The sequence below is a fragment of the Juglans regia genome, chromosome 2, assembly GCF_001411555.2.
Source record: "Juglans regia cultivar Chandler chromosome 2, Walnut 2.0, whole genome shotgun sequence".
Taxonomy (NCBI): Eukaryota; Viridiplantae; Streptophyta; class Magnoliopsida; order Fagales; family Juglandaceae; genus Juglans; species Juglans regia.
Genome location: NC_049902.1, coordinates 29,290,955 through 29,316,990, shown reverse-complemented (window position 1 = coordinate 29,316,990; position 26,036 = coordinate 29,290,955). Strand labels below are relative to the sequence as shown.

At 36.7% G+C, this 26,036-nt stretch overlaps 5 protein-coding genes and 1 non-coding gene across 6 annotated transcripts; 4 read left to right on the top strand and 2 right to left on the bottom strand.

The window, feature by feature from the left end:
- The first annotated feature begins 244 nt into the window (after positions 1 to 244).
- Positions 245 to 3,128, top strand: LOC109019648 (F-box protein SKIP8-like). Its single transcript, XM_019001990.2, has 3 exons — positions 245 to 952; positions 1,461 to 1,657; positions 2,530 to 3,128. Exons 1-3 carry the CDS (start codon positions 488 to 490, stop codon positions 2,771 to 2,773), a joined length of 906 nt encoding a protein of 301 aa, XP_018857535.1. The 5' UTR covers positions 245 to 487; the 3' UTR covers positions 2,774 to 3,128.
- A 269-nt stretch (positions 3,129 to 3,397) lies between these two features.
- TRNAQ-CUG lies at positions 3,398 to 3,469 on the top strand. Its single transcript has one exon. It is a non-coding gene; the product is annotated as a tRNA-Gln (tRNA).
- Positions 3,470 to 4,209: 740 nt separating this feature from the next.
- Positions 4,210 to 6,994, top strand: LOC109019656 (RNA polymerase II transcriptional coactivator KELP-like). Its single transcript, XM_019002003.2, has 3 exons — positions 4,210 to 4,658; positions 4,798 to 4,903; positions 6,553 to 6,994. The coding sequence occupies exons 1-3, from the start codon at positions 4,386 to 4,388 to the stop codon at positions 6,645 to 6,647; spliced, it is 474 nt and encodes a 157-aa protein (XP_018857548.1). The 5' UTR covers positions 4,210 to 4,385; the 3' UTR covers positions 6,648 to 6,994.
- An 84-nt stretch (positions 6,995 to 7,078) lies between these two features.
- Positions 7,079 to 8,164, bottom strand: LOC109019655 (probable protein phosphatase 2C 80). The gene is made up of 3 exons (XM_019002002.2): positions 8,096 to 8,164; positions 7,624 to 7,966; positions 7,079 to 7,366 (listed from the first exon to the last, which is right to left on the bottom strand). Coding segments are annotated over exons 1-3 (633 nt in total). The 5' UTR covers positions 8,098 to 8,164.
- Positions 8,165 to 15,070: 6,906 nt separating this feature from the next.
- Positions 15,071 to 16,522, bottom strand: LOC109019653. Its single transcript, XM_019001997.2, has one exon. It carries the CDS (start codon positions 16,436 to 16,438, stop codon positions 15,335 to 15,337), a length of 1,104 nt encoding a protein of 367 aa, XP_018857542.2. The 5' UTR covers positions 16,439 to 16,522; the 3' UTR covers positions 15,071 to 15,334.
- A 6,505-nt stretch (positions 16,523 to 23,027) lies between these two features.
- On the top strand, positions 23,028 to 23,639 carry LOC109018274. Its single transcript, XM_019000435.2, has one exon. It carries the CDS (start codon positions 23,028 to 23,030, stop codon positions 23,637 to 23,639), a length of 612 nt encoding a protein of 203 aa, XP_018855980.2.
- The last annotated feature ends 2,397 nt before the right edge of the window (positions 23,640 to 26,036 follow it).

Sequence of the window (26,036 nt, the reverse complement as noted above, 5' to 3'; positions counted from 1 at the left end):
ATATAGGATTTATATAAAAAGAAATTAATTTTTTAATAGTAAATTTTACTCTTTTTTAAAATGATTGCATGACGTTTGTACATTTTATGACTGCACTAGGATTATTCTCAATTTAATTATTTAGCTTTTGTAGATGTGCATTAAACGACTGTCGTTTGCAGCTCCGGTGTATTGGGGGTCGGTCAACCGTCAAATGTTTAAGAGATTGAAATTACGAAACCATCCACAAACTTAACAGTAAGTACTAAAACGTACACGGTCGGTCAGTCAGGACGCAGGGAGAATCCAATCACCACCGTCTTCCTCGTCCTCTGCAAAATCTATTTTAGGGTTTCAGAGAACCACCGAAATCCCGCATATACCCCCTCCCTCCCAAAGACGAAGACGAAAACTGAAACCTCGTACTCTCTTCTCAAACGGTGGCGCACGTTGTAAATCTATTTCAGGGTTTCATGTCCTTCGTAATCTTAGCTTTCATGTCTTATCAATGGAGATTGCCTCTACTCTTATTACCGTTGTCTCATCCCAACCATTCCTTGTAGCCTCAACAGTCACCGCGCTCTCTCTGTTATTCGCCCGCTTCGCCGTCCGATCAGTCCGGTTCCCCAATTTAAAAACTCCCCAATCGGACGGTAGGGACTCCGCCGCGTCTCCGAAGAAGGTTTGCAATTGCATTTGCTCTTGTAACTCTGGTCTTGTGGCTCCTGATTCGGCAACGACGGGTGCTCCGTACGTGAACGGTGGGACAGCGCAGATGGTCGAGAAGGCGTCTTCAGTAGCGGTGGCGGATCGGCTTTCGGGCGCGTCGATGATGGAGCAGCTGGTGCCGGAGATTACCACGCACGCGCTGAGCTACTTAGACTATCCGAGTCTCTGCCGCCTCTCGATGACCAATTCGCTCATGCGAAAGGCCGCCAACGATGACAATGCGTGGAAAGTGCTTTATCACAAGGTAATGATACGTTAATTGTAATGAACAACTTGCTGATGATATTTACTTATATATTGAGGATCTCCCGGGAATTTGGAGCAATCACTCGTTTTGTTGATGATTTTTGGTTGTTGAGGAGCACCGGGGATTATTAGAAGCAATTTTTCGTGCTCAAAGAAATTCTTTGTTGTGTTTTTTTTTGAATTGGGATGTGGATTGGCGTTGAACTCTGAAGTGGAATATGCCTTTGGATCGTTCCATCTTGATTTGAGATCGATGTCACTATTAGTGTGTTTTTGTCATTATATTTCCAAATTATACACCTATGCAACACCATGTTTTCTGCTTAATAGTGACTTCCTTAGTAGTTGCCAGGTTTTGATTTCGTTGGATGTCATGATTGCAATATAAGGCTTAAATCTGCGTTTGCCCATTATATGCTGTTCACGTGTCATGTGCTGCTTATCCAGAATCACTTTCTGGATTCTGGACCTATCAATGAACTTTTTGTTTCTCAATTTCTTTTCAGGACTTTACATTAGAACAGGATAGCGTGACACCTGCAAATGGGTGGAAGGCTTACTATGCTGCTACCAGATCCATTGTTCGTAATAATGCCGAATTCTTTAACATTATCAAGGAAAGGTCTGTTGCAGCAATGAGTCACTTTTGGCTAAATGCAGATTATGTAAAGTGCGTTCACCCCTCGGGAGAACTCTTTTCAGGGTATAATATTTTAGGCTACCTTACTGAAATATATGCTTAGGATGCTTTATTTTTGCTTACGAAAATATAGTTTCCTAAATCGTACCTCTTGTTAAGTTCATCAATGATGGATAGATTTTGTTTTATTTTGTTAAAGCTGTTTGGCCTGTTCATGCTGCTAGCTTATATGCTGCTCATATGTTCTGAGTTTTTGTTGTATGCTCGCATAATTATTGTTGGTATCAAAGATATTGACCATATATGTCCATTATATATATATATATCTTTGATAGTTGTTTCCGTGAAAATGAATTGTCTACATACTAAGTTGGATATGTACTGGAGATTTTTGAATGTGCCTCTGTTTCAGTCTAGCTAATTTGTGGCACCGTATTTAAGGATGATGTTGCAGTGTGCACAATACATATTTGTTTTTTCCTTTTTCCAGATGCTGTTCTCTTGATTGGTTTACTGCGGCAACAATATATCCGTTTGGATTGAGAGATGAGATGAAATAAGTTAAGATTGTTTGTGACTAGTAATGAGAGTTGTGAGTTGAAATTTGTGAATAGTAGTTAGATGAGGATCTCAACTCATCTCTCAATCCAAACCGGCTACTTGTGCCATAGCCTTTGCTAGTGTGGGCTGGCTCAGTTGGTGAACCCAAAATTCCATTCACACGTGCCAAAACCTGTTGAAGGTTTATGCACTGTGAATGCCAATGTTGCTCTCAACAGTGAAAGGGGTTTGTACACGTTGAAGGGTTTCATTCATGCACAATCTGTTGGCTGCTTCCCGGCATCTTGAGACTTCATCTGTCTCTACTGTTTGATTTTAGTGTTTGTTTGATTGGAAGTGTAGTGGAGCTAAGTCATCATTGTTTCCTCCTTCAGGTATAATGCTGTAATACAGAGTTGGCAGCTTGCATTTAATTGGGAACACGGTGTCAACTTTCAAGTTCGGGATGTACGGGCACGGGTTCTGACAGACATGGCTTGGGTTACCATGAAAACTATCGTTGACATTGATGCTGGGCCATTCAACGTGACTAATGTCTTTGAGCTCCATAATGGGCGATGGTACATGGTGCATCATCACAGCTCGATGGAGGTGGATGCTCAAATAGTGCATGCATAACAGAAGAAAAGAAGTGATGATACCAACGAGATATTAAATACAGGTCACCAAAAGAAAACAAAAATGGCAGTACTTGTTGGCTGGAGCAACTTGCTTGAAATTTCACGATCATGATTTCTTTAGATCATCCTTTTTAGTTGCCAGCCTCAATTTTGGTGGTTTTGTGATTAAAAAAACAAAAAAAAGGGTCGTCCTTGTTTTCTTTCTTGCCCCCATTTCATTTTTTGCTTCTTTTTTTTTTCAATAGGAATGAGTATCGGATCTTTAGGGGATTAAATTACGCAGAGTTCTAAAGAACTTATTTCTCAAAGTGGAAATGAATTTTATACATTATAATTTCATATTGCCTAGCGAAGGATTTGGATCTCAAATGTTGTTGTTGTTGTTGTCGTCGTCTCCAGCAACCAAGCCTATATCCATATCACTGTCCTTTTCAGTTTCCACATTGCAATTAAATGTTCGAACTCCATCAACCCTAGCCATGAACGAGGATTGCGTTCATGTCTGTGGATGACCCGTTCTGTCTTCACAGCCGAATCCCCCTAGCAGTGACGTCGCTTGATGGTGGATGAAATGGTTACATGAATGCTTTAAAGTTATTTAAATAATTGCAACAGGCATGTAGGTTCCATGGTCTAGTGGTCAGGAGATTGGACTCTGAATCCAGTAACCCGAGTTCAAATCTCGGTGGAACCTTTGGTTTTAAATTTTTTCAATCTTTATTCAGCCTGGCCTTTCAGTTATAACGAAAAGAAAAAATTTTTACATCATCTATTTTCTCTTCATCTTCTCACCATCTTATTATGTAGTATTAAATGATAGATTTACAAGTAAAATATAATAAATAGTCTCCAATCATCTCTTACCAAGATGATGAAAAAAATAAATGAAGTAGCCATTACTCTTTTGATGTTTAAAATAAGATTAGGAGCAATAAACTAATTTAATTAGCCTCTTAATATATATGCCTTACACTCTTATTATAACTTCTTGTATTTAAAAATTAAGAATTCAAATAAAAAACTTAGTATTTTAAATGAAGTGATATATCATATGAATTGATTATAAAAAAATTATAAAGAAAGTTGTACAAAATTATTAAAATTAGAGCGTACAAATCTCATATAAAATCCTTTTAAAAAAGTAAAATTCACTTAGTAATTTTATTTTTATGGTGTCTACTTTTGTTGGAAAAAATGACATGAAACTTATTCGTCTAAAATTTATATTTACCAATTACTCTTTCAAATATGATATGCCTCTTTAAGAAAACAATTAATCTTTGTTGAAAATACTTTATCACAAAATAATTATATAAAAATAATTATAAATTGATATAAATTTATGTATTTGTCAAATTATAAAATTATTTTTATTATAAAATAATTATAGAAAATCATCGATTTATAAAATTTATTTTTAAAAATTTATCGGACAAAACCGACATGCCTTCTCTCGTAGGATACTCTTTACATGTGCCCCATCGCATACGATAGGCCCTTTACACTGTATCTTTCCTTCTCCCCTTGGACATCGATAAACACAGACAAAGTTCCCGGTATTGAAGCTAGAAGGAAGCTCTCTCTCTCGCGCTGTCAGAGACCTTGGAAAAATGGAACCCGAAATCCAGGAGCGAATCGAAAATACAGTTCGGAGGATTCTCAAAGGGTCCGACATGGAGGAGATGACGGAACACAAGATCCGCAAGCAGGCATCGGCTGAGCTCGACCTCGACCTCTCCGAGCCGCCTTACAAGGCATTTGTCAAGCAGATCGTCCAGTCCTTCCTCGAGAAACAAGTAGAAGAAGAAGAGGAAGAAGTAGAAGAAGAACGAGGAGCGCGCCGTAAGGAGTACGATGATGATGGTGATCTTATCATTTGTAGGGTGAGATTGTGAAAATCCTAATGGTCTGTTTGTCTGCTGAGAGAGTACGAAAAGAGAAAATTAAGCGAAACAAGTTTTATTTTTATTTTTAAAAAATATTATCATCATTTCAATAATTTGTCTGTGGATTTTGATTCAGTTGTCAGAGAAGAGAAGGGTAACGATCCAAGATTTCCGGGGAAAAACTTTGGTGTCCATTAGGGAGTACTACAAAAAAGATGGCAAAGAGCTTCCTACTTCTAAAGGTTCTTTTTATATGGTTAAATTTGCTGTTTCCGTTGCTATATTATTTTTTCACGTTCTAAACCATCGCTGAGAATTTGGACTCATTGTGTAATTGGAAGACTTAGGCGGTTATCTTTATTTTTGGGCTTGCTTATAATTTCGTGAAATATTGGTATTTTTTCCCGATGCCTTGTATGCAAAACAAGTTATTAAGCAACAAGTTTATATAAGAAAAAATGTTGTTGAGTCATTGGACAAGACTTAGGTGATTATGGTGGACAATGGGGAAGTGGGATTAACTGGGTTTTTGAGCTTCCTTATAGTTGTATTTGCTAATGGAGATGTTTTCAAATCCTTAAGACTAGCCTGGTTTGTTTTCCCAAACCATCTCATCTCATATAATCGTTACAACTTTTCCAAACTTCCAAATAAAATACAAAAAACAATTCAACTTTTTCAAATCTCAAAACAAAAATAATATTAAAAAATAATATTCTAACAATATTTTATTCAATTTTTAACTTTCATCTCATCTCATCTGTGTAACCAAATAAGGCCTCAAATTTTTGTATCTTCTAATCGTATTAACGTTTTAGTTGTAGTGTAATTGTAATTTTGAAGCGATTGAGGGGGGGTGCTGGAGGGAAGGGAGGGCGTGTAAGTGTTGGTGCTCATTTTGGCTACCTTGGTTACAAGTTAGGATTTCTACTGTGAATGAGTGTATTGGTGTTGGTGGTCGTGGTTATGAAGGTAGAAATGATAGAAGTTGTCCTCTAAATGGTCATTGCACAACTGTTGTCTGATGTTGATACTTTTTTGGAAGAACAACAGAAGCGAATCGCAGAGTTTTTTATATGAAATGGTGGCTAGGGCAAAGAAGATGGGGGGACCTTGCTTTCATGTTGCTAGTGGTTAAAGCATTTGCTATATCTTGATGATGGAAATTAAGAGGATCAGCAGAAAGGTCAACAAAGACTTCCTACCTTTTGTTGTGACCTAGATTTTTGAACCAACTCTGGCTCAAAAGTTGTATTCTTGAACTATATATCTGGTTATAAGTTATGAAATTTGTAACCCCTTGGGGTTGGCTCAAGTGGTAAGAGCCTTGGTTTTGGTGGTATGCTCCCCGAACCTTTGGATGCAAACAATTTCTAAGGGCCATCGATCTAGAGGAATTTCCCCTTGAACTACCTGAGATACACTTGCGGGAAGCTCCTTGGTGTGGTTGGCCTATGCACCCCCGTGATTAGTTGGGATTTTGTTCTTGACACTCAGTGCCAATAAAAAAATAAATTATGAAATTTGTAAATAGCAAACAGGATCACTGGAGTTTGGACGACTACGAATGTTAATCTGGTTTTAGGTGTTCGTTGTACTCATGTCACATTTACATATTATATAAATTTCAATGCATAACATGAGTCATGCATGTTTCTGGTCCTTTGCAATCTTTTTATTTGTTTCCCATATTTTGCCTTGGTTTGTTTCCTTTTTTGTCTTTTTGTGTGTTTTTTAGTACCATCTTTGATTGTTTACCTCTTATGTGATACGTTAAGTTGCAGGCAATGATAAGTTGTGCTCTTCCTCTAATCTTTGGAAATTCAAGTTTTTTTTTTGTTGGTTAATATTCTAAGACTGTACAAAATATCTACTTCTCTTGTCCTTTCAGGAATAAGCTTGACAGAGGAGCAATGGTCAACCTTCAAGAAGAATGTACCTGACATCGAGAAAGCCATTAGGAAGATGGAGTCTAGGATCATGTGAAAATGTCATCAGTATGTTCTTTTGAACCAACTTTGCCATTGAGGCATAATCTGGGTTTCAAGGTGGCAGAACATTTTATTCAGAACTGGAACTGCTGTAGTGCCTGTGCACGTTTTGGACATGGAGACAATCTGAATGATGAAGTATATGTTAAAGCTTTAAATGAATCAGCAATCTCTGTTGTCTTCTCTTGTTCCTTCTCTTTTACCCCTTATTTTGTGTGTTGGCAACCAAAGATTGAAACATATGTTATGTTGATATTGGCAGTGGACTTCAATTCCTATGGCAAGATTCCATTCCAATGGTGAAACTCGTGCTCATTGTCAGGCAGTACTGTTCAAGAGTAACATTGATACCGATTTAATTATAGAATTGTTATTGCTATTATCTCCCAATGATTGGAAGATATCAATACATACAAAGCAAAAACCCTAAGCATCAACAATATTAACAACGATAACAGTTATATCATCGACTTTTCCAACTAAAAATCTTCTTCCAGAGGCTAAAGAAGCTTGCATAAATGGTGTATAGGCTGTTCTGTTCATGGATTTGTCATAAGCATGCTCGGCTACCGCCCAAGCCACCTGCCGTGGATTGCATCCCACCTCAACCGCCATTTTTACAACATCCCTAATTTCCTTGTCAAACACGTTATCAAACAGCCCGACCGTGCCGACTACTAGGATGTCTCCTGATTCTACCTCGATCGTAAATATCTGCATTATAAAGAAATAAGGCCCCATTAATACTACATTAAGGTCTGATTTGATTACATAAAATTAAACTATCTCATCTTATCTTATATAATTATTACAATTTTCTCAAACTTTCATATAAAATATAATAAACAATTTATTTTTTTTTAATTTTAAAATAAAAATAACATTAAAAAATAATATTATAATAATATTTTATTTAACTTTTTACAAAACGTCTAATCTGCAAATTGCATATATAATTATTATGCACGTACATTGTCTATAAGTTTGATTATGCAAGCCGTTGATGACCCTTTGGCCTTGGTGTTTGAGAAAGCTTGATCCAAAACTCTTTTCAAGATCCGATCATCAACGTTTCCGTCGTCTGGCTCCATTGATAGGATAGCCTCAAGCGTTATCCATGAGCTGCAGGGCATATTCTCCGGAGTCCACGCCCTGGAGGATCCAGCTACCCACCCCATCGGCCACACCAATGGCTTCTTTTTCTTCACAGAGGAAGTAGGCATCCTCGCCTTGATCAGTTGTAGAGCCTGGTCTTTCTTTGGTATGTAGTATGCTCCGGCAACCATTCTTATCCCTTTTCCTTTTGAACTTTCCCTAAAGCATGCAGAAGATCATTAACAAGCTGTTCAATCATGAATTAATATATTAATTATGTCCAGTCCGGCCAAATAAGGAAAAAGATCAAAACAAAGGAAGAAGAAGAAGAAGGAGAAGAAAAATAACATGTTTCTGATCTTGTCGATTTTCAAGAAGCTGAGATAGACAGACTAGAGGAGGTGAGGACAGGGGAGGGAAGAAGACGATGATGAATTCTGAATATGGAAATCTTGTGTACGTTTTTTTTGTGAATAATAATTAAAAAAAATCTAGCGATTGAGACTAATATATCGATCTCATCATGACCATTAAATGAGATATCATACGGAAAAGGTAAGTACTGTTCCAATAAAACCCAACTTCTGATACATACGCGAGACGTGGGATTTTTTCATATTTAAGAGTACTTCAGAAAACATAAGAGGTCGTCTGTTAATACTATCTCAAATCATCTATAAATAATAATAAAATAATTTATAAATAATAATAAAATAATTTATAAATAATAATGCAATAATAATAAATAGTACTGATATGAGACTTATATAAAAAGATTAATTTTTTAATAATAAATTCTATTTTTTTTAAAGAAGTACTATATGATATTTGTACAACTCATGACTGTATCTAGTATTATTTAAAAGTTAAATTAATCTCAACTTACTTCATACATTCATAAAATACATATCCTAATCTATTTACATTCAAACACTTCTCAATAAGAATCTCAAAATATTACTATTCACAAATTAACTCAGATCCTTCGAAGTTACCTTAACATCCAAATGCAGCTCCTATTCTTAAATCTTGTAATCATCTTTCATAATTTAATTTTTTACCATGACATTGAACAATTGAGAAATTACTTACTAGTACTAGTACTAAGTCGGTTCAAACAATATACAAGAATGACTAAAATAGAATAATTAAAGAGAAGAGGAAGTTAAAAGGGTAACGAAGAGTCAATTACCACTAAGAGATTAATTTTCTTTATTATTATTATTATTATTGAAATAGGAATAATAAAATGATAGAAGAATTAAGTAGTGCATGGGAAAGTAAAACAGACAAGTAATGAGAAATAAAAACAACCCTAAGATGAAAACTATTGAATTAGTAATCATAAATAGCAAGAAATCTTTTGTCTTCAAACCTTTATGTTATCTTTCTTTCTTCTTTTATTTTTTATTTTTTTATTTATGGAAAACAATATCATTTATGGTAAAAAAAAAAAATACATTACAGACATCTATTAATCCATATAACTTGAGAAAGAAAATCTGGAATACAATATCACCACATCTCTAATGTTTTAACATTCAAAGCATGTCTAGCTAGTTTATGGGCCATTTTCTAGCCTACCAACATGCTAAATTTTGTATTCACCAAACAAAGATAATAGTTTCCTCGTTTTTGTCATCAAATTACCAAGCATTGACAATGATACAGTTGCATTTTGAAGCTCCTGTATCACCAAAACACAATCACTCTCAACAATAAGCTTCTGAATCCCCATGTTAGCACATAGTTGAAGGCCTCTGAAAATGGCTAAGAGCGCAATGTCTTCTGGATCCTCAACTTCATTCTCCACCTTACTAGCAGCCATAACAATGTCTCCTTTATCATCTCTTAAGACAGCCCCAACACCTGCTCTGTGTAAATCACTAAACAATGCCCCATCCACATTTAGTTTTAGAAAACCTGTCTCGGGAGGCCTTCAACAACAATCATTTTTTGTCTGACTGATTGGCATAGATTTAATATCAATAAACATCTTCTGTAAAGATAAGGCATGTTCAACTACTTGTCTAGGCTTAATACGAATCTTGTCATTCACCAACTTATTTCTCCTAAACCAAAAGTCGGCCTATTGCTATTAGGAAAAGTACATCCATTTCTTCATCTCTTCTAGTCGCTTTCACTTTCATAGCAACATCCATAACTGACAACTCTCTTCCCATCTCACCCATCATAGGTAGTAAACTACTCCAATGGTTCTTTATGCGAGGGTAGTAAAATAATGCATGAGGTAGGTCTTCAACTCTTTCATTGTAGAAACAACATTTTTCTTCTATTGAGACTTTCTTCTTGTGAAGATTGGATTGAGTGGGTAGGCCCTCCTTACAAGGCCTCCATGCAAACACCTTAACTTATGATGAACTTTCATTTTCAATATAGCCTTCCATAGTGACTGATGTTTGCTAGCAGAGGAACACTCACCTGAGTTGCATTTGAACCGTCCTCTATCAACCTATATGCACTTCTCATGTTGAACTTTCTACTTTTTTCCTGTGCCCATACCCATTTACCTGGTTGTTCTCCAGGACAAATAAGAATTTTCAAAATGTTTGTGGCCACTTTTGGATTGAATAAAGCTCTAATCTTCTCCATATTCCACCATCTCAAGTTACTATCAATAATGATATCCATTGTTTCTGATTCATTCTCTGCCCTTATAGCATTGCCATCCCTTTGTAGCCTTGGATGACCTAGAACCCAATTTTTTGACCACAATTTTACAGTTTTTCCATCACCAATCGGTCCAATCGTCCACCTACATCCTTGAAGTAGCCATTTATTTGTTGTCCATATTCCTCTCCATGTGTATAAAGGATTATGGCCCAGACTACAATGAAAAAAATGCCTCGTGGGAAATATCTTGCCTTGTAGATTTTGTGGAGCATAGAGTTCTCTTCCTGCAAGATTCTCCATTCATGTTTAGCTAATAAGGCTAGATCGAAAGTATGCAAATCCTTAAAGCCTAAACCACCTCTAGACTTTGGTTCACACATCTTGTCCCAACTGATCCAATGTATCTTCCGCTCCTCCTTTCTTTGATCCTACCAAAATCTTGTCATCATAGATTCTAGTTCTTTGCATAAAGTACCAGGTAATAAGAAACAACTCATCGAATATGTGAGAATAGAGAGAGCTACAGCTTTGATAAGTATTTCCTTACCCCCTTGAGATAGAAGTTGATCTTTCCAACTCAACAATTTGTGCCACTCTTTATGTTTTATCTCCAAGAAATCCCTTGTTTTGGATCAACCTACAATTGGAGGTAGGCCTAAATACTTCTCATACTGTTGAGCACTAGTAACCTCCCACAAATGCAAGATATCATCCTTCACTACTGCTGGCACATTCCTTGAGAAAACCATAGATGTTTTCTCCTTGTTAATCTTCTGTCCTGATGTCTTTTCGTATGTATCAAGTAGCCTTTGAACAATTCTGTTTTCTTCAAGATCTGCTTTATAAAATAGCACACTATCATATGCAAAAAGCAGATGATTAATCTAAGGAGCCCTACTACAAACTTTAATACATGTGAGCTTATGATCATTCTCTACCTTTTGTAATGAGAAAATCAAACCCTCAATGCATTGCAATAAAAAAAAAAAAAAAAAAGGGAAAGAAGATCTCCTTGTCTTAGCCGTCTACTAGGGACAATACGCCCTTTTGGCTCTCCATTAATTAAAATTGAAAAAGTCACAATAGTCACACACTTCATAATCATATTGATTAGCTTTTTCTCAAAGCTCATAGTATTCATGATAGCCTCTAAGAAGTCCCATTCAACATGATCGTAAGCTTTACTTATATCTAACTTAGGGGACATGTATCATTTTTTACCAACTTTCTTCTACTTTAGATGGTGGATCAGCTCATATGCTACAAGGACATTATCAGTAATAAGTCGACCAAGCACAAATGCACTTTGAGACTCAGAAATAATAGATGGATGCATTCTCTTCAGTCTATTAGCAATAACCTTTGAAATAAACTTATAAACAATATTACACAAGTTGATTGGACGACAATCTACAATCTTCTCAATAAGTTTCTTCTTTGGGATTAATGTAATGAAAGTGTGATTCAATGCAGTGGGAAACTCACCAGTTTGTAAAACTTTTAAAACTGCTGCTATAACTGATCTGCCAACAACATGCCAGAATTTTTGGAAAAAAATTAGGGCCATCCCATCTGATCCAGGAGCCTTTGAAGGGTTCATCTCTTTCAGTGCATCGACCACCTCTTTCTCAGTGTAGGGCTTTGATAATTGTTCATTCATAGAATTTGTTTACCTTTCTTGCCAAACTTTCCAAAAAATCAATAGGACCTCTTTCTTTAGAAGTTGAGAACATATCCTGAAAATAGCCCAGTATGATACTATCTTTTGCTTCTCCTTCATGCCATTCACCATTTACATCTTTTAACATCTTTATATTCTTTCTTTTTTCTCCTATGTGAAGCTTTCTTATGAGAATATCTTGAGTTTTGGTCCACTTCCTTTAGCCATAGTGCTTTTGATATTTGCCTCCACATGATCTCCTCTCCCTCTATCCAAGTTTTGGTCCACTTTCTTATGAGAAAATCTTGAGTTTTGGGCCTCTCTATCACCATAAGTGGGATCTCGTTTCTGGACATGTTGAAGTTTCTATTTAGCCTTTCTTAACTAATGATGGACCCTTCCAAATGTAGTATGATTCCACACTTCCAATCTCTTACTGCAATTAGTAATCATTGACATAACTTTTTCCATATCATTCCTTCCTATATTGTCTCTTTGTCTCCATGAGTTTTCTATAATCTTCGCACAACCTATCTCCTCAATCCATATGGCTTCAAATCTAAACATTTTCTTGTCTTGGCCTTTGTGTAGAGCCCCCTACTAATTCTAACCATATTGGGAGATGATTAGAGTAGGCAACAGAGCCATGAATAACACTTGATTGTGGAAAGCAAGCACACCAATGTGAATTAGCCAAAAATCTATCTAGTCTTTCACTGATGCAACTCTTCCATTCTCTCCCATTGCACCATGTAAATTTTGGCCCTTGATAACCCAAGTCCCTTAAAGCACAATCAATAAGCATGTCTCTAAAATCACACATTTGTTTCTCAGGCCTATCTCTACCACCCCATTTCTCATTTTGATCTAAGATTTCATTAAAATCTCCAAAAACCATCCATGGCTCCTTTCTTTTACATTAAGAATGAATCAGTGCCCATATCATGTGTCTGTAAGTAGTATCAGGGTGCCCATAAACATCCGTTAAATACCAACAAAAAACTTCCTTATTATTAGAAACTTTATCTTTAACACAAACATCAATATGATTTTTAGAGTAACTAAGGGTTGTAAGATTAACATCTTGTTTCCACAATAAAGCAATTCATTCACTTTTACCTTCACAATCAACGGCTAAACAATTAACAAAACTAAGTTTAAACTTACTTTTCTCAACATCTCGAGCTTTCAATATGGTTTCTTGTAAAAATAAAACGTCGGACCCTTCCTTCGTGACTAGGTCTCGAAGAGTGCGAATGATCTGTGGGTTCCCAAGCCCACGGACATTTCAACTGAGTGTTTTCATGGCTCTCGGTGGGGCTGAGTTTCAGCCACCACCTATACATCTTTTGCACCTCACTCTGATCCCCATCAAGCTTTTTGTGGGATTGGTTCTTCTTAGAAACTCTTCCTTCCCCATCCTCCAACTTGCTATGTCCTTGGTAGTTGTCTTCTGGTAGCATGTCTGTTTCTGGGTTGCAGAGGACTCGTTAAACTAAGAAACTCGTTTCCATTCCCAGGCTTCCTTACATCAGGCTTTCGCATGCTTAGACCTCTTGGGTTCTTACCCAAATAAACTTCCGTATGAGCCACAAGCCCAATATTTGGTTCTTTTAACATCGTGGAAGGCACAACATTCTATTTCACCTTCTCCGAAAAATTCTCCCTTCCTTCATCAACATCATCCATAACCTGCATAACATCAGCTTGCCATTTAGTTTGAGATTCAAATTGACTGTCTCTAGATTCTACGAGATCTTTTGACATCAATTGAAAATTTACTCCCTTTATCTTAGCCTTCCCTTTAGGGATATGCCTAACATTTTTTAAAATGTCTGTTACAGTTTCACCCAAAATTTCTACTGATTGAGATTGTGCAATTGAAATTCTTCTCACATCGTCTTTCAAAACCACCGGAGCAGCTACTGAAGTTGAATGTCTGGTTTCAAATTTTTGATTCCGTCATTCCCCACCACCACCTCCATTACCCACTGCCCTCACCCACTGTCCGTAAGGGAATTCATCTTTCTCAAAAGTACTTTGTGTCGTCTGCCATAGCTCACACTCCTTATGCACATGGCCTAGCCGACCACAACAATAGCAGAAGTTTGGCAGTTGCTCGTAGGAGAAATGAATCCAATTTGGTGCCTCTATTACATATCTTCTTCCCTCTGATAAAAGGCTTCGTAATAACAATTGTGACCCTCACTCGCATGAATTTTCCCCATGCCATCTCTCCTTCTTCAATATCAACTTCTTCTACCTTTCCAATTTTGCTTCCAATAAAATTCCCTATGTATTCATTCTTAACATCAAGAAGAATCCAAAATTGTGCCTCTATAAGGAGTATTTGGTGAATAGGTTGATTACGTTCAACCTCCTTTATCAGAACCAGTCAAGATGTCAAAAGACTAGGGTCCTTCTCAAATCACACGCTCCTTATCTCGAAGATCCTCAAACTTTGAGTGTTAAGATTGATTTCAGTTTACGAAATCTGATGTTCTTGACAGGCCTCCAAATCCTTTTCATCGTTTGTTTAAAAGCATCTTGTTATAATGCCGCGTTGTCAACAGTTGTGTAATCAGGCATTTTCCTCCACGGATAATTGCATCTTCCAATTTTTGAGTCTCTACTTGAATCTCCTCTTGTTCCTGATCCATAAGAGATAATCGCTTGTACCACTCCTCTAAATTTTCCTCCATCCCGAAGTACTAAGGTCTACATATGGGACTGTAGACAAGCTACATGTACAAAGACGAAGAAAACCTCTACACAGCAAAAAACCGAGAGGAAAGTTTTTGTAAGCCTCGCGTATTGGGTGATAATACACGATGAGGTGGCTTCGTAAAATAGAAAAATGATGCTTATAGGTATTAATAGATCTTCATTTATCTACTAAATACTTAATGTCATATTGCGCAAATGACGGAAAAGAGATAATTAGAGAGCCTTTTTTAATTATCATGTTTCAAATTGTATACATATTGAACTTCAGCCATAGACCAAACACAGAATATATAATACAAGGATGCCCCACTCTCAAAATCCAAAGAGAAATGCTTTTTATTGAAGATTTTATCATTTCAATCATGTTAATGTAATACATTCCAAGTGATTTTACATATATGAAATCACTTAAAATATACAACATTAATTGATCATACGATTAAGAATAACAAAATCTAAAATACAAAATTCATTACTCAAATGCAGAACATTGTCACTTTCCACTCAAGTTCCCCAAAATAGATTAAAAAAAAAACAGAAGTAGTTAATTCCATCGACTTTTATAATTATTTACAAGCTGGACAGTGCACTAAGCCATTCTCGTTGCACTGACCACATCGCTCTTTCTTATCCGACCCATCCTTAACCACTTTACAACTCCCACCACACTCCCAACACGGCACAAACCTCATGCCCCCGCACCCCTCGCAGCCTTGCCTTCCCACCCCTCTCTCCACTCTGGCCGACTTCAGTATCCTACCCAACCGGCCCGCCTCGTTCAGCTCCACCAATTCCTCCACTCCCCCGATGTACCTCCCTTTCACGAACAGCCTCGGTACTCTCGCCGTCTCCCCCAACAGCTCTCTCAACTCGTTCAGGAACTCCCCGTGCAGCGACACGTCCCGCTCGTCGAACACCACCTGGTGCCCTTCCAGCACCTCCCTCGCCCGGTTGCAGTCCTCGTACGTGCGCCGGACCCCCTGTAGCGACGTCGTGTAGAGCACCACCGTGTCGGCCCCGCCCCCCGGCGGGCACTTCTCCTGAAAATCACTCAGAGGGTCCCTCTTGATCCTATCGAAGTTCGCCATCTTTCCTTCCCTTTCCCTCTCTAGCCTGTCCTTCAATATAAATATGTTCTCCTTCAGGGGCTTGGGCCTGAAACCCTCCGACTCTGACTCGGTCCGTGCCTCGTTCTGCTTTGGCTCGGTTCTTCTTGACTCGGTCCGCATCGTCTCCGCTTTCCTCAACTCTTTAGTCGGCTTCGGAGATAGCTTGGCGTCGAGCTCCTCGAGCGTGTGGAAAGAGGCGCTCTTACGAGGCGTCTGTTTATTGGTGGTCGTGCTATCCTGCACCGGTGGGGGAACTGCTTCCGGTTCCGGCTTTGCAGGCGGGCCGACAATTGTGGGTTTTTGCTTCTTGAGGTCCTCTAACTTCAAGGCTTTGCTGACTTCCTCCCAGGAGTGAGGAGCGTCGGCCTCGAACTTACTGAGCTTCTCCAGAATCGGAGCCGGTACGTGTGTGGGCTTCTCTTCGTGCTCCTGCTGCATATGGTCCACCTTGAGCCAAGGCTCTTCGACTGTGTTGACGTCGAAGACCGCAAAGCTCGCGGGAGCTGGGCGGTAGATATCATCGACGGTCACCTTGGTAGGTTTCGAGGAGGCACACCCCATTTTTCTGGCGCTGGGTTTGTTGGTGGGATTACGTGTAGATGAATATAGTAGGCGCGAACGTGTTTTTAAGGCAATTTTCTTTTTTGAAAAAATGTTTTTAAGGCAAAATTTGTGTGGCTTTGATGGTGGATAAGAAGAGACTTGTGTTCTAAGCCTCGGGATGTTTCTGTGGTGGTACATGAAACTGCGAGGCGTGTACCTCTAGATAGTTGCCACGTCGTAACATGCAAGTTGAGTCTTGGACGACACGTGTGTCTTCGATATTTTTTTGGGTAGCTGCTTGCATGGCCGTGGCTGGTTTTAGCTTGGGGGTGATATTGAGGGTGATGGATATTTGTCTGTCAAATTCCAACCAAGTAACCCCATAGTGGTGGTGGTCATTAGAAAATGTTTACGCAATCGTATCAAATTGGTGGAAGGAAATTAATATGTGGTCATGTACTCCAATATGTCGATGCGACATTGATCTTATCGGTAGAAAATATGTACTTATAAATTTATTTATTGACACATGAAATAGATTGTTGTCATAAAAGTGATCTATAATATCACTAAAAGATGGACTGAAATTTTGATTTTGGTTTGATCTATTTGGGCTCAAACATGTTTGTGGATCAATTTATGTTCCTCTCATGGATGTTTCGGTTTGATCCGTTTGATTTTAGTGAGTTTTAGGAGGGAATATGAAAAATACGTGTGTCTGCATGTGTGGAACACAAAATAATAGGAGAGGAGGTAGAAGAGTTTTATTTAAACTCTATGTCCCACGCAATCATATCTCGATGGGTTTAAAATAGCTCAATACTTATCACTTAATTGATAAGTCACAATGAGATAAAATTAATTCCAATGAGATTAGATTAACTCTATATCTAATGACAGTGGAACACAAAGTTTCTAGATTTCTTGATGGTCAGAAATTTATAAATAGTATTGAGGGATTAGGGGTTTTTACCTACAATATTATTGTGTCTCTAACCATAGAGAGATACTTGTGAGGCTAAGTTGCTAGGGTGATCATTCTCTCATAGTCAGGTCAGATTCTTCATCGATTTGTGATGGATAAAAGTACGTCTTTCAATTGTTATTATTCTATTATTGTGGATTATATAATATTGAAAATCCGATTATTAATGTTCATGTTAGAATATTTAACATATGGTATCAGAGCATCAGGTTACAGATAATTTATGATCTCGATAAAATATACAATAAATATATGACTATTTAATTTTATATGTGCCTCCATGTCTCTATTGATTTTATCATAGTGTTATAGACTGAAAACACTATATTCTTTTGGTCTGACAAATAAATTTATGAATGTGGTTTTTGAGCAACTATTCTGCGTTTTCATCTGAAGAAATTACACAGTGATTTATGTATGAGTTTCATTTTTGAGTTTTTCTTATTTCTCCCTTTTATTGTATTGTGTCTCTGCTGGGTAAAGGGGTTGAGAAACTGTTGTGCATGTATGATGGTGGAGCCGCTGTGTGTTGGCAGCGTGCAGTGTAAGGTGGTTGTGTCACCGTGCCAGCAACTTGGTGGCATAAAGGGTAGCACAGAGGGACTGTGAAGTCCCGAATCGGTGTTGCCCCTGCCTGATTATGAAGCTCGTACGAGGTTGAGGGTTGTTGGCGCAAGGAGTAGGATTGGAATCTCCTTCACGACGCCTCTGTGACGACAGCACAAAGGGCTTTTAAAGCCCAGTGGTCAATGCATGATGTTATTTAAAAAAAAAAAAAGAAAAAAGAAAAAAGTGAGTAAAGTGTCAGCAGCGGAAGGAGGACGGAGACATCTTACTGTCCCCCTCACCGGCGACCTCCAAACCGTGGAAAGGCCAACAGCGTGCGGCACTGAAACTTTTGAAGGAAGAAGAAGAAGAAACCCTAGGGTTTTGATTTGTAAAGGGCCATGGTCGTGGCCCAAGTCTAAGAGAAAAGAAATGGGCCACTGTTGTGGCCCTAGCCCGTTAGAAAACTTAAAAACAAAAAGGGGAAGAGAAGGTATCGGACCTGAACAGTAGGTCCAACCCAGGTCAACTTATGTTTGACCAATGAAATGAACCGGGTCTTAGCCCGGTTTACTGGACCGGTCCTGTTCATGTAAGATTATAATATAATTATTTTAATATTATTTAACTATAAAAAAAATCTGAAATTTTACTTTTCTTTTATATGCATGTTCCTATTGTTAAATACATGTATGAATTATTTTGGATTTTATTTAAATTATTTTTATGATGCCATATATAATTGTTTATCCAATATGAGACAAATAATTTACATCAAAATTAAATAAAAGACTGGTTGTCTAAAGATACAAGGTTTTCGTAAGTTTTAGTGAAAAATCATTAACTCCACTGTAAGATAGATATGATGGAGTGAATAAATTTGTGTGTCAAAATCTACTCTCAAAGGAGTATCTTGATGACACTAGTAGTTCATCCATCAAATTAAAGTTAGAGTGAACAATTTGTGTGTCAAGATCTACTCCTAAAGGAAGGTCTTCATAACACTACTAGTTCATCCATCAAATTAAAGTTAGAGTAAACAATTTATGTGTCAAGATCTACTCCCAAATGAGGGTCTTGATGACACTACTTGTTCATTCATCAAAGTAAGGTGGACAGAACAATTTGTATGTTAGAATTTATTCCCAAATGAGGGTTCTGATGATACAACTAGTTCATGCACATGATTTAAGACTGGTAAGAACACTTTTGTGTATCGAGATTTACTCCCAAATGAGAATTTTGATGACACTACTAGTTTATTCATTAAAGTAAAGTTGAAGTGAACAATTTGTATGCCAACGTTTACTCTCAAAAGATAATTATGGTGATACATCTAGGTCATCCACATAATTTAAGGTTGGATTGAACACTTTGTATGTCAGAGTTTACTCGCAAAGGAGAATTCTGATAATATAATTAGTTCATCCACAAAATTTAAAATTGGAGAGAACATTTTTGTGTTGTGGAGATACAATTAGTTCATCCATAAAATTTAAAATTGGAGGAAACATTTTTGTGTTGGGGTTCACTTCCAAAGGAGGGATCTCAATAACATTATTCGTTCATGCATAATGGTTTAAATTTTGTTATTGTTTATGAGTGTCGAACTCAAATTATTAATGTGATTAAAATGTTTTTCTTGCCGTAAGTATGCAATTATCTTTACAAGGTTTTCTGTACATAATAAACTTTAGTTTAGAGAAATATGAATAAGTCAGATTTTCACTAAAGTCTCATTTGGGAATGACTATAGTTCTAGACCCTCTTTTACTTAGTTTAAGTCTAAAATCAATTATTAATGAGAATAGTGGTATGGGTCAGAAATGCATAATGTTTAAGAAGATGGAATTAATTATTACATATCAAACCTTGAACTTTAGGAATGGAAATGATGAAATCTTCTTGCTTTGTACATAATGGTTTAGTCCATATGCATTATTATTTCATTAAAGTAATGAGATATGAATGAGTTGGTAGCATGATTGTTAGATTGATTTTGTTAATTTGTATTGAAAAACAATTGTATCTTTTGGGAAAGAAAGGAAATGTTGGTCATGAAAATGTGAGAACTGTATCAATTGAATTTTGAAAGAAATAATGCTACATAAAAGTTCCTTAAGCATAAGACATGATTCAAATGGAAGGGTAAATCTTTTTCAGTATAAGTTTCGAATATGATCTACAATAGAAATGAATTTGAACCCAAGGCATTATAATATTAGCCTTAATTGTCCCAATTAAAGATCGTGTTTAATTAAGTTACTGGTGTTGTGGTATATGGAGGAGAATTTGTTGATCGTATAGCATAGGACCGCCATGACTCGCATTGGTAGCTAGTTTGATATTGATATTTCGGAACTCATGCAATGTATTCTGAGCTATGAAAGTTTTCTGGAAATGAATTTGTGCAGTATGGCTAATTTCCTGTAATAAACCCATGAATGAAAAATATTATTTTATAAGCATATGGGCCAAGTGGGAGAATGTAAGAGTTTTATTTAAACTCTATATCCCACACACACATATCCTAATGGGTTTAAAATAGCTTAATATTTATCATTTAATTGATGAGTCACAATGAGATAAGATCAACTCCAATAAGATAAGATTAACTCTATATCTAATCATAGTGGGACACAAAGTTTATAGATTTCTTTATATCCATAAATCTATAAATAGTACTGAAGAGTTAAGGATTTTACCTACAATATTATTATGCCTCTAGTTATCGGAAGACACTTGTGAGCTTGAGTTGTTAGGATGATCTTTTTCTCATAGTTAAGTCAGATTATTTATTGATCTGTGATGGATAAAGGTACGTCTTTGAACTGTTCTTTTTCTATTATCGTGGATTATTGAATATATATCGACGATCTGATTATTAATGTTCATGTTAGAATATTTGACAAAGGCTTCAAGCTTATAGATAGTTTTGTTCAAATTATGTAGGCTAGCATTGAGTGTGATGCATGGTTAGTTTAGCATTTTGATTCAATTATTTTAGATTCGAATTTCTCATGTAAACAACTTTAAATGAAGCCAAGGAGTCGGCCAGCTTGGGACTGGCAAATTAATGAACAAATTCTTTTGGTCAACGGCAAAGGATTCACGCATGCACTGTTTGTAGCATTATTGTTTGAACATTCCTGTTCTCTCAAATATATTTTTTTTTATGACTTTTATGTTCAGGGGAGAGGGAGAGAGAGGTGGGGCGGGAGCCTTGTATAACCTGGCTTTGCCCGATCGAGTCTCGTCTCTTCGGATCAACTTCAATGGGATCTGTAACAAGCTATGATTATATTTCTGACTCACTTTGCTAGAAGGGTGATGCTACAGCCCCCAGCTAGGATTATTTTATATGTATTTTATTTAAATAAATTTTTATATAGATTTTTTAATATTTTTTAATATTTTTAAAAAATAAAATAAATTTAAAATATTATTAAGAAAATACTTTCTTAATCAGAAAGTAAAAAAATATTAAAAAATACTTTCTTAATCATGAAGTAAAATAAAAAATTATAAAATATTTATTTTATAATTTTTTATTTTACTTCATGATTAAGAAAGTATTTTTTAATAATATTATGATTTTTTTAAAATATTTAAAATGGACATGCTACAGCCTCACTGGGGCTCCCGTTGGGTTTAACATGTACTTTTCTATGTGTATTTTTTTAATTTATTTTTTATATAAATTTTTTTTACACTTTTAAAAAATAAAATAAATTTAAAATATCATTAAAAAATACTTCCTTAATCAGAAAGTAAAAAAAAAATTATTAAAAAATACTTCCTTAATTACGAAGTAGAATAAATATTATTTTTTATTCTATTTCGTGATTAGGAAAATATTTTTTAATAATATTATAATTTTTATTTTATTTTTTAAAATATTTAAAATTATTAAAAATATTTATATAAAAAAAAACTAAAAAAATAGATAAAAAAAATGCTACATGCCCAGCGGGGCATGTAGCATTTTCCTTGCTAGAAACTACTATTTCTTAGTAATAAAAGGCATATATATATAATATATATATATACACACTTTGGAAAATAATGATTCTCATACATTAATTATTAATGAGAAAATAGATATTAATTATAGACCCAAAAACTCCCAATAATACTTCCGCAACTCTCAAGAGTTCTAGAGTACTATTCGTCAAAGAAGTACTACAAGTGATCACTTCCTAAACAAAATACACTAACTTGGTACTAAAACACAAATAATGATAAAGCATATTCCTGATATTAATCTAATTCTTTGCATATTGGTACAATGGAATTAGCTAGAGTACTCCTGCTACGGCTTGGACTTGCATGGAATCTGAACACTTTGACCACATATCACTCTATTTCACGTGAGCTTTAGGTTGCCCACTGTTCATCTGAACCATACAAAGTACAGCTACCACGTAAGCATTCTATATTATGTGGTAGCAGAAGCTTGCCTCTTTCCGGCCATTAGAGGTGGTGGAAAGCGAGGTCCTTGAGTTATGAGTAAAGCCGTCTTTTTAGGAGTTAAAAAAGACACCCTTTTAAGTAGTGTGGATGTGTGCCCCGTGATTTCAGTTTATTTTGCCTACTGCTGTTAACGTGAACTTTTTGTAGGTGAATGTATGTACATATAATATATCTGAAGTTTAGTGTAGATCGATGCTGATGCATCGAACCTATGAGTAAAGTTAATAACACTTAGATGCCTAGCTATTGGATTAGAATGGAATCTTTCAGAGACAAGTTGGCACGACCCTTGGCCAAGAAATTTGAATATATATACGGATCTGCCTCTCAAATGTCTTTTCCTCGCAATTTTTTAATTTACTAGCTTACCACTTATTCTGCTCCTTTACCTTGGATCATTCCAACTTAGCTTAAACAATTGTCCCAACGGTCCAGTTTCACGTGGCGCCGATCCCAGTTTTTGAAAAAAAAAAATGGCAGGCTTCATGTGTCGCTTCTGACACCTCAACTTGTCTTTCCTCTAAGTGCTGCATGCTCAGATTCCACAACTTAAATACAAATCAAAACTTGGGTTGCGCCTAAAAAGTTTAGGAGATTTTGGCAATGGGGAATTGCTCTGTCAAAGGGGTCACAAGAGATTGTTACAACTCTATAAGGGTTCTGAGTGATTCTGGAGCTGTATTACAATTCAGAGGCCCTATTACAGCTCGAGAAATCCTTAACGATCACCCGGGATATGGCATTTTCCGGCAGGGTCATGCGTCATCACCCGTGCAGGACCTCGATTGCCTAATCGGTGGTCAATTATACTATCTACTTCCACTTGTTAAGGAGTGTGCTCTTTGCAACAGAGAAGTCAAAGAACCAGTGCAGAACAAAATGACGATCGAGCAATTAGAGGCCGAGTGGATGCAAGCCAAGAGGTCGATGAGTGCAGCAACGGATGTTGCTGAGAATTTGGCAGATGGATCGGCTCTTGAGGTGCTGCCATCGGTTGAAGTTGGAGTTTGGAGAGTGAAGTTGGTGATTGACACAAAACAGTTAGAGGAAATACTGTCGGAGCAAGTGAACACTGAGGCTTTGATCGAGAGAATGAGGATGGCTGCAAGCTCTGCTAGCCCAACACCAAAGCAGACGAAGGGTGCTTGGGCTTGGGGAATGGGTTGGAGGCCGACCTTGCCTAACCTTTTCAAGGGCCTTGACCATGGAAAATAAAAAATGACTATTTCCTTTAGCTCATACTTGTAGTATTTTAGGATATTTGTAGGTTTAAGTACTTCGTCCTGTACATATTCTAATGAAATGTGAGGTTGTTTATGAATGCATGAAATGCACACGGTTTAATGTAAAAAGCTTGATCACTTCAATGGAAAATATTATCATGTGTTTGTTGATATTGTTAATATAAAATAGAATTAATCAAATCTATACATTCTCATATGTTTAAACTTTTAGGACAAATAATGATTTCATATAATATCAAAGCAGAGGTCATGAATTCGAATTCTCACTCTACTCTCTATCTATTTAATTAAATATTTCAAGTGTTGACCCACTCATTTAGGAGAAATCTAGTACACGCGTAAGGGAGAGTATTAAGACAAAATACAAGCTGTGATTTATGGTGTAGGACAAAATTAACCATGTTCCCCACATTGTTTGGGGCTATGAACACAGTTTGCATCTTCTTAAATCCCGTTTGGATGCATAACTCAGTCCAATGCATTTCACTTTTAGACTGAGTTGAACAGCCAAAAACAAGTTTTTACACAGTTAAATAGAGTCCAAAATTGAACTCATATGTAGGGTCCACAATTGACAAACATTAATTTTCAGTTTTACTTTTTCATCTCTGTCTGTTTACTTTTATCTCCATTGTGTACAACTTTTCCATCTCTCATGGGGCCCAACTCAATTGTTTATCACTTTTTCTACTTGGCTGGTCTGGTTGCAAGTGCAGCTTTTTTTTGCAGGTTTTGGTGCCTGCAGTTGCTCAGACGATGTCAGAGACCATGTCAGATGAATAGTAAACTTTAATGGTGAGACTCATTTATTTTATAACTTTCTATAAATATATCTAAATTTATTTTAACATCCAAACATATATAAACTCATATTAAGTGGGTCTCACAAAACTCACTCAACCATCTCAACTCACTATTATTCATAAAAAAACTCAGTTCAACTCAGCTTAGCTTAACATCTAAACATAGTGTTGATCTTATCTTGTCCCTTACTCAAGCAGCAGGTCGGCCAGGGGAATGAAAAAGTGCTGACAGGGTGCTACTAGCCATCCGATGTCCAGAAGACCCTAACAAAACTTTTAACCCTGTCCATGCCATCGTGCATTAGATAACCCTAAATAAGGCTAATCATCAGAAAACTGGTATTAGAACAATTTTATTAGAACAATTTTTTTTATAGGCAAATGGACATTTGGGATTGAGCACATGAAGAATGCGATGTAGTTGTTGGTCTTTTTCAGTACTGCGAAACGAACCAATAAAGAGAAGAGAATTGAAAATGAAGTAAAATATCACTTTTTGTATTTCTTATCAACGTGAACAACAAGCAAAGGTTACAAGTTGTATTTAAACTGAAAGACTATGACAGAGTTGACATTATACACTAGGAAGGAAGGAGAGTATCGTGGACAATTAATATTAAATTGAAGGTGCTGAGATATAAAAGGACACTTTGAATATTTTCCTTGATTTCAGACATAGATCTTCATACTGGGATTGAGTCCGTGAGCTGTACTCAAATCTGGCCTGACATCCGAAATTGTCTCCATGGATTTGTGCTGATCGTGAGGTTTCCTTTATCACTCTACGTGCTCTGTTTGAGTTGAGCTGGCTGATGTGCCTTAATATCCTCCCGCAAACTTGGCCGAGGTTAAAGTTTGATTTGAAATTTTGCAAGGGAGGCTTTAGACATAGGTTTGGTAAAGAGATCTGCCACCTGTTGTGTAGTGGATATATGTCGAGTAACAAGGAGACCGAGTGCAACTCTCTCACGCACAAAATGATAATCTAACTCGATGTGTTTGCTACGAGCATGGAAGACTGGGTTGATTGTCAGATGGAGGGCACTGATGTTGTCACATAATAGTACTGGAGGATTAGTTTGAGGAACACCAAGGTCCTTGAGAATGAATGTTAACCATGTAATTTCTGCAGTAGTATGAGCCATGGCTCTATATTTGGCCTCTGTGCTTGAACGAGAGACAGTGTTTTGCTTCTTTGCACACCAGGAGATGGGATTGTGGCTAAGAAAAGTGACATATCCAGTCGTTGAGCGGCGAGTGGTAGAACATCCTGCCCAATCGGAGTCAGAAAAAGCACAAAGATCAAGTGTAGTGTGAGAAGTTAAATCAAGACCAAGATGAATAGTGCCTTTGATGTAGCGCAAGATCCGTCGAACCATTTTAAGATGTGAAATAGTAGGTGCATGCATGAATTGGGAGACAAAATTAACACTATATGAGATGTCGGGTTGAGTGAGTGTTAAATATTGTAGAGCTCCAACAATCCCTCGATATAAGCTGGGATCATCAAGTGGTACATCACTGTCATGGCCCTTAGTTTTTGCCTCTAGAGGTGTGCTCATGGG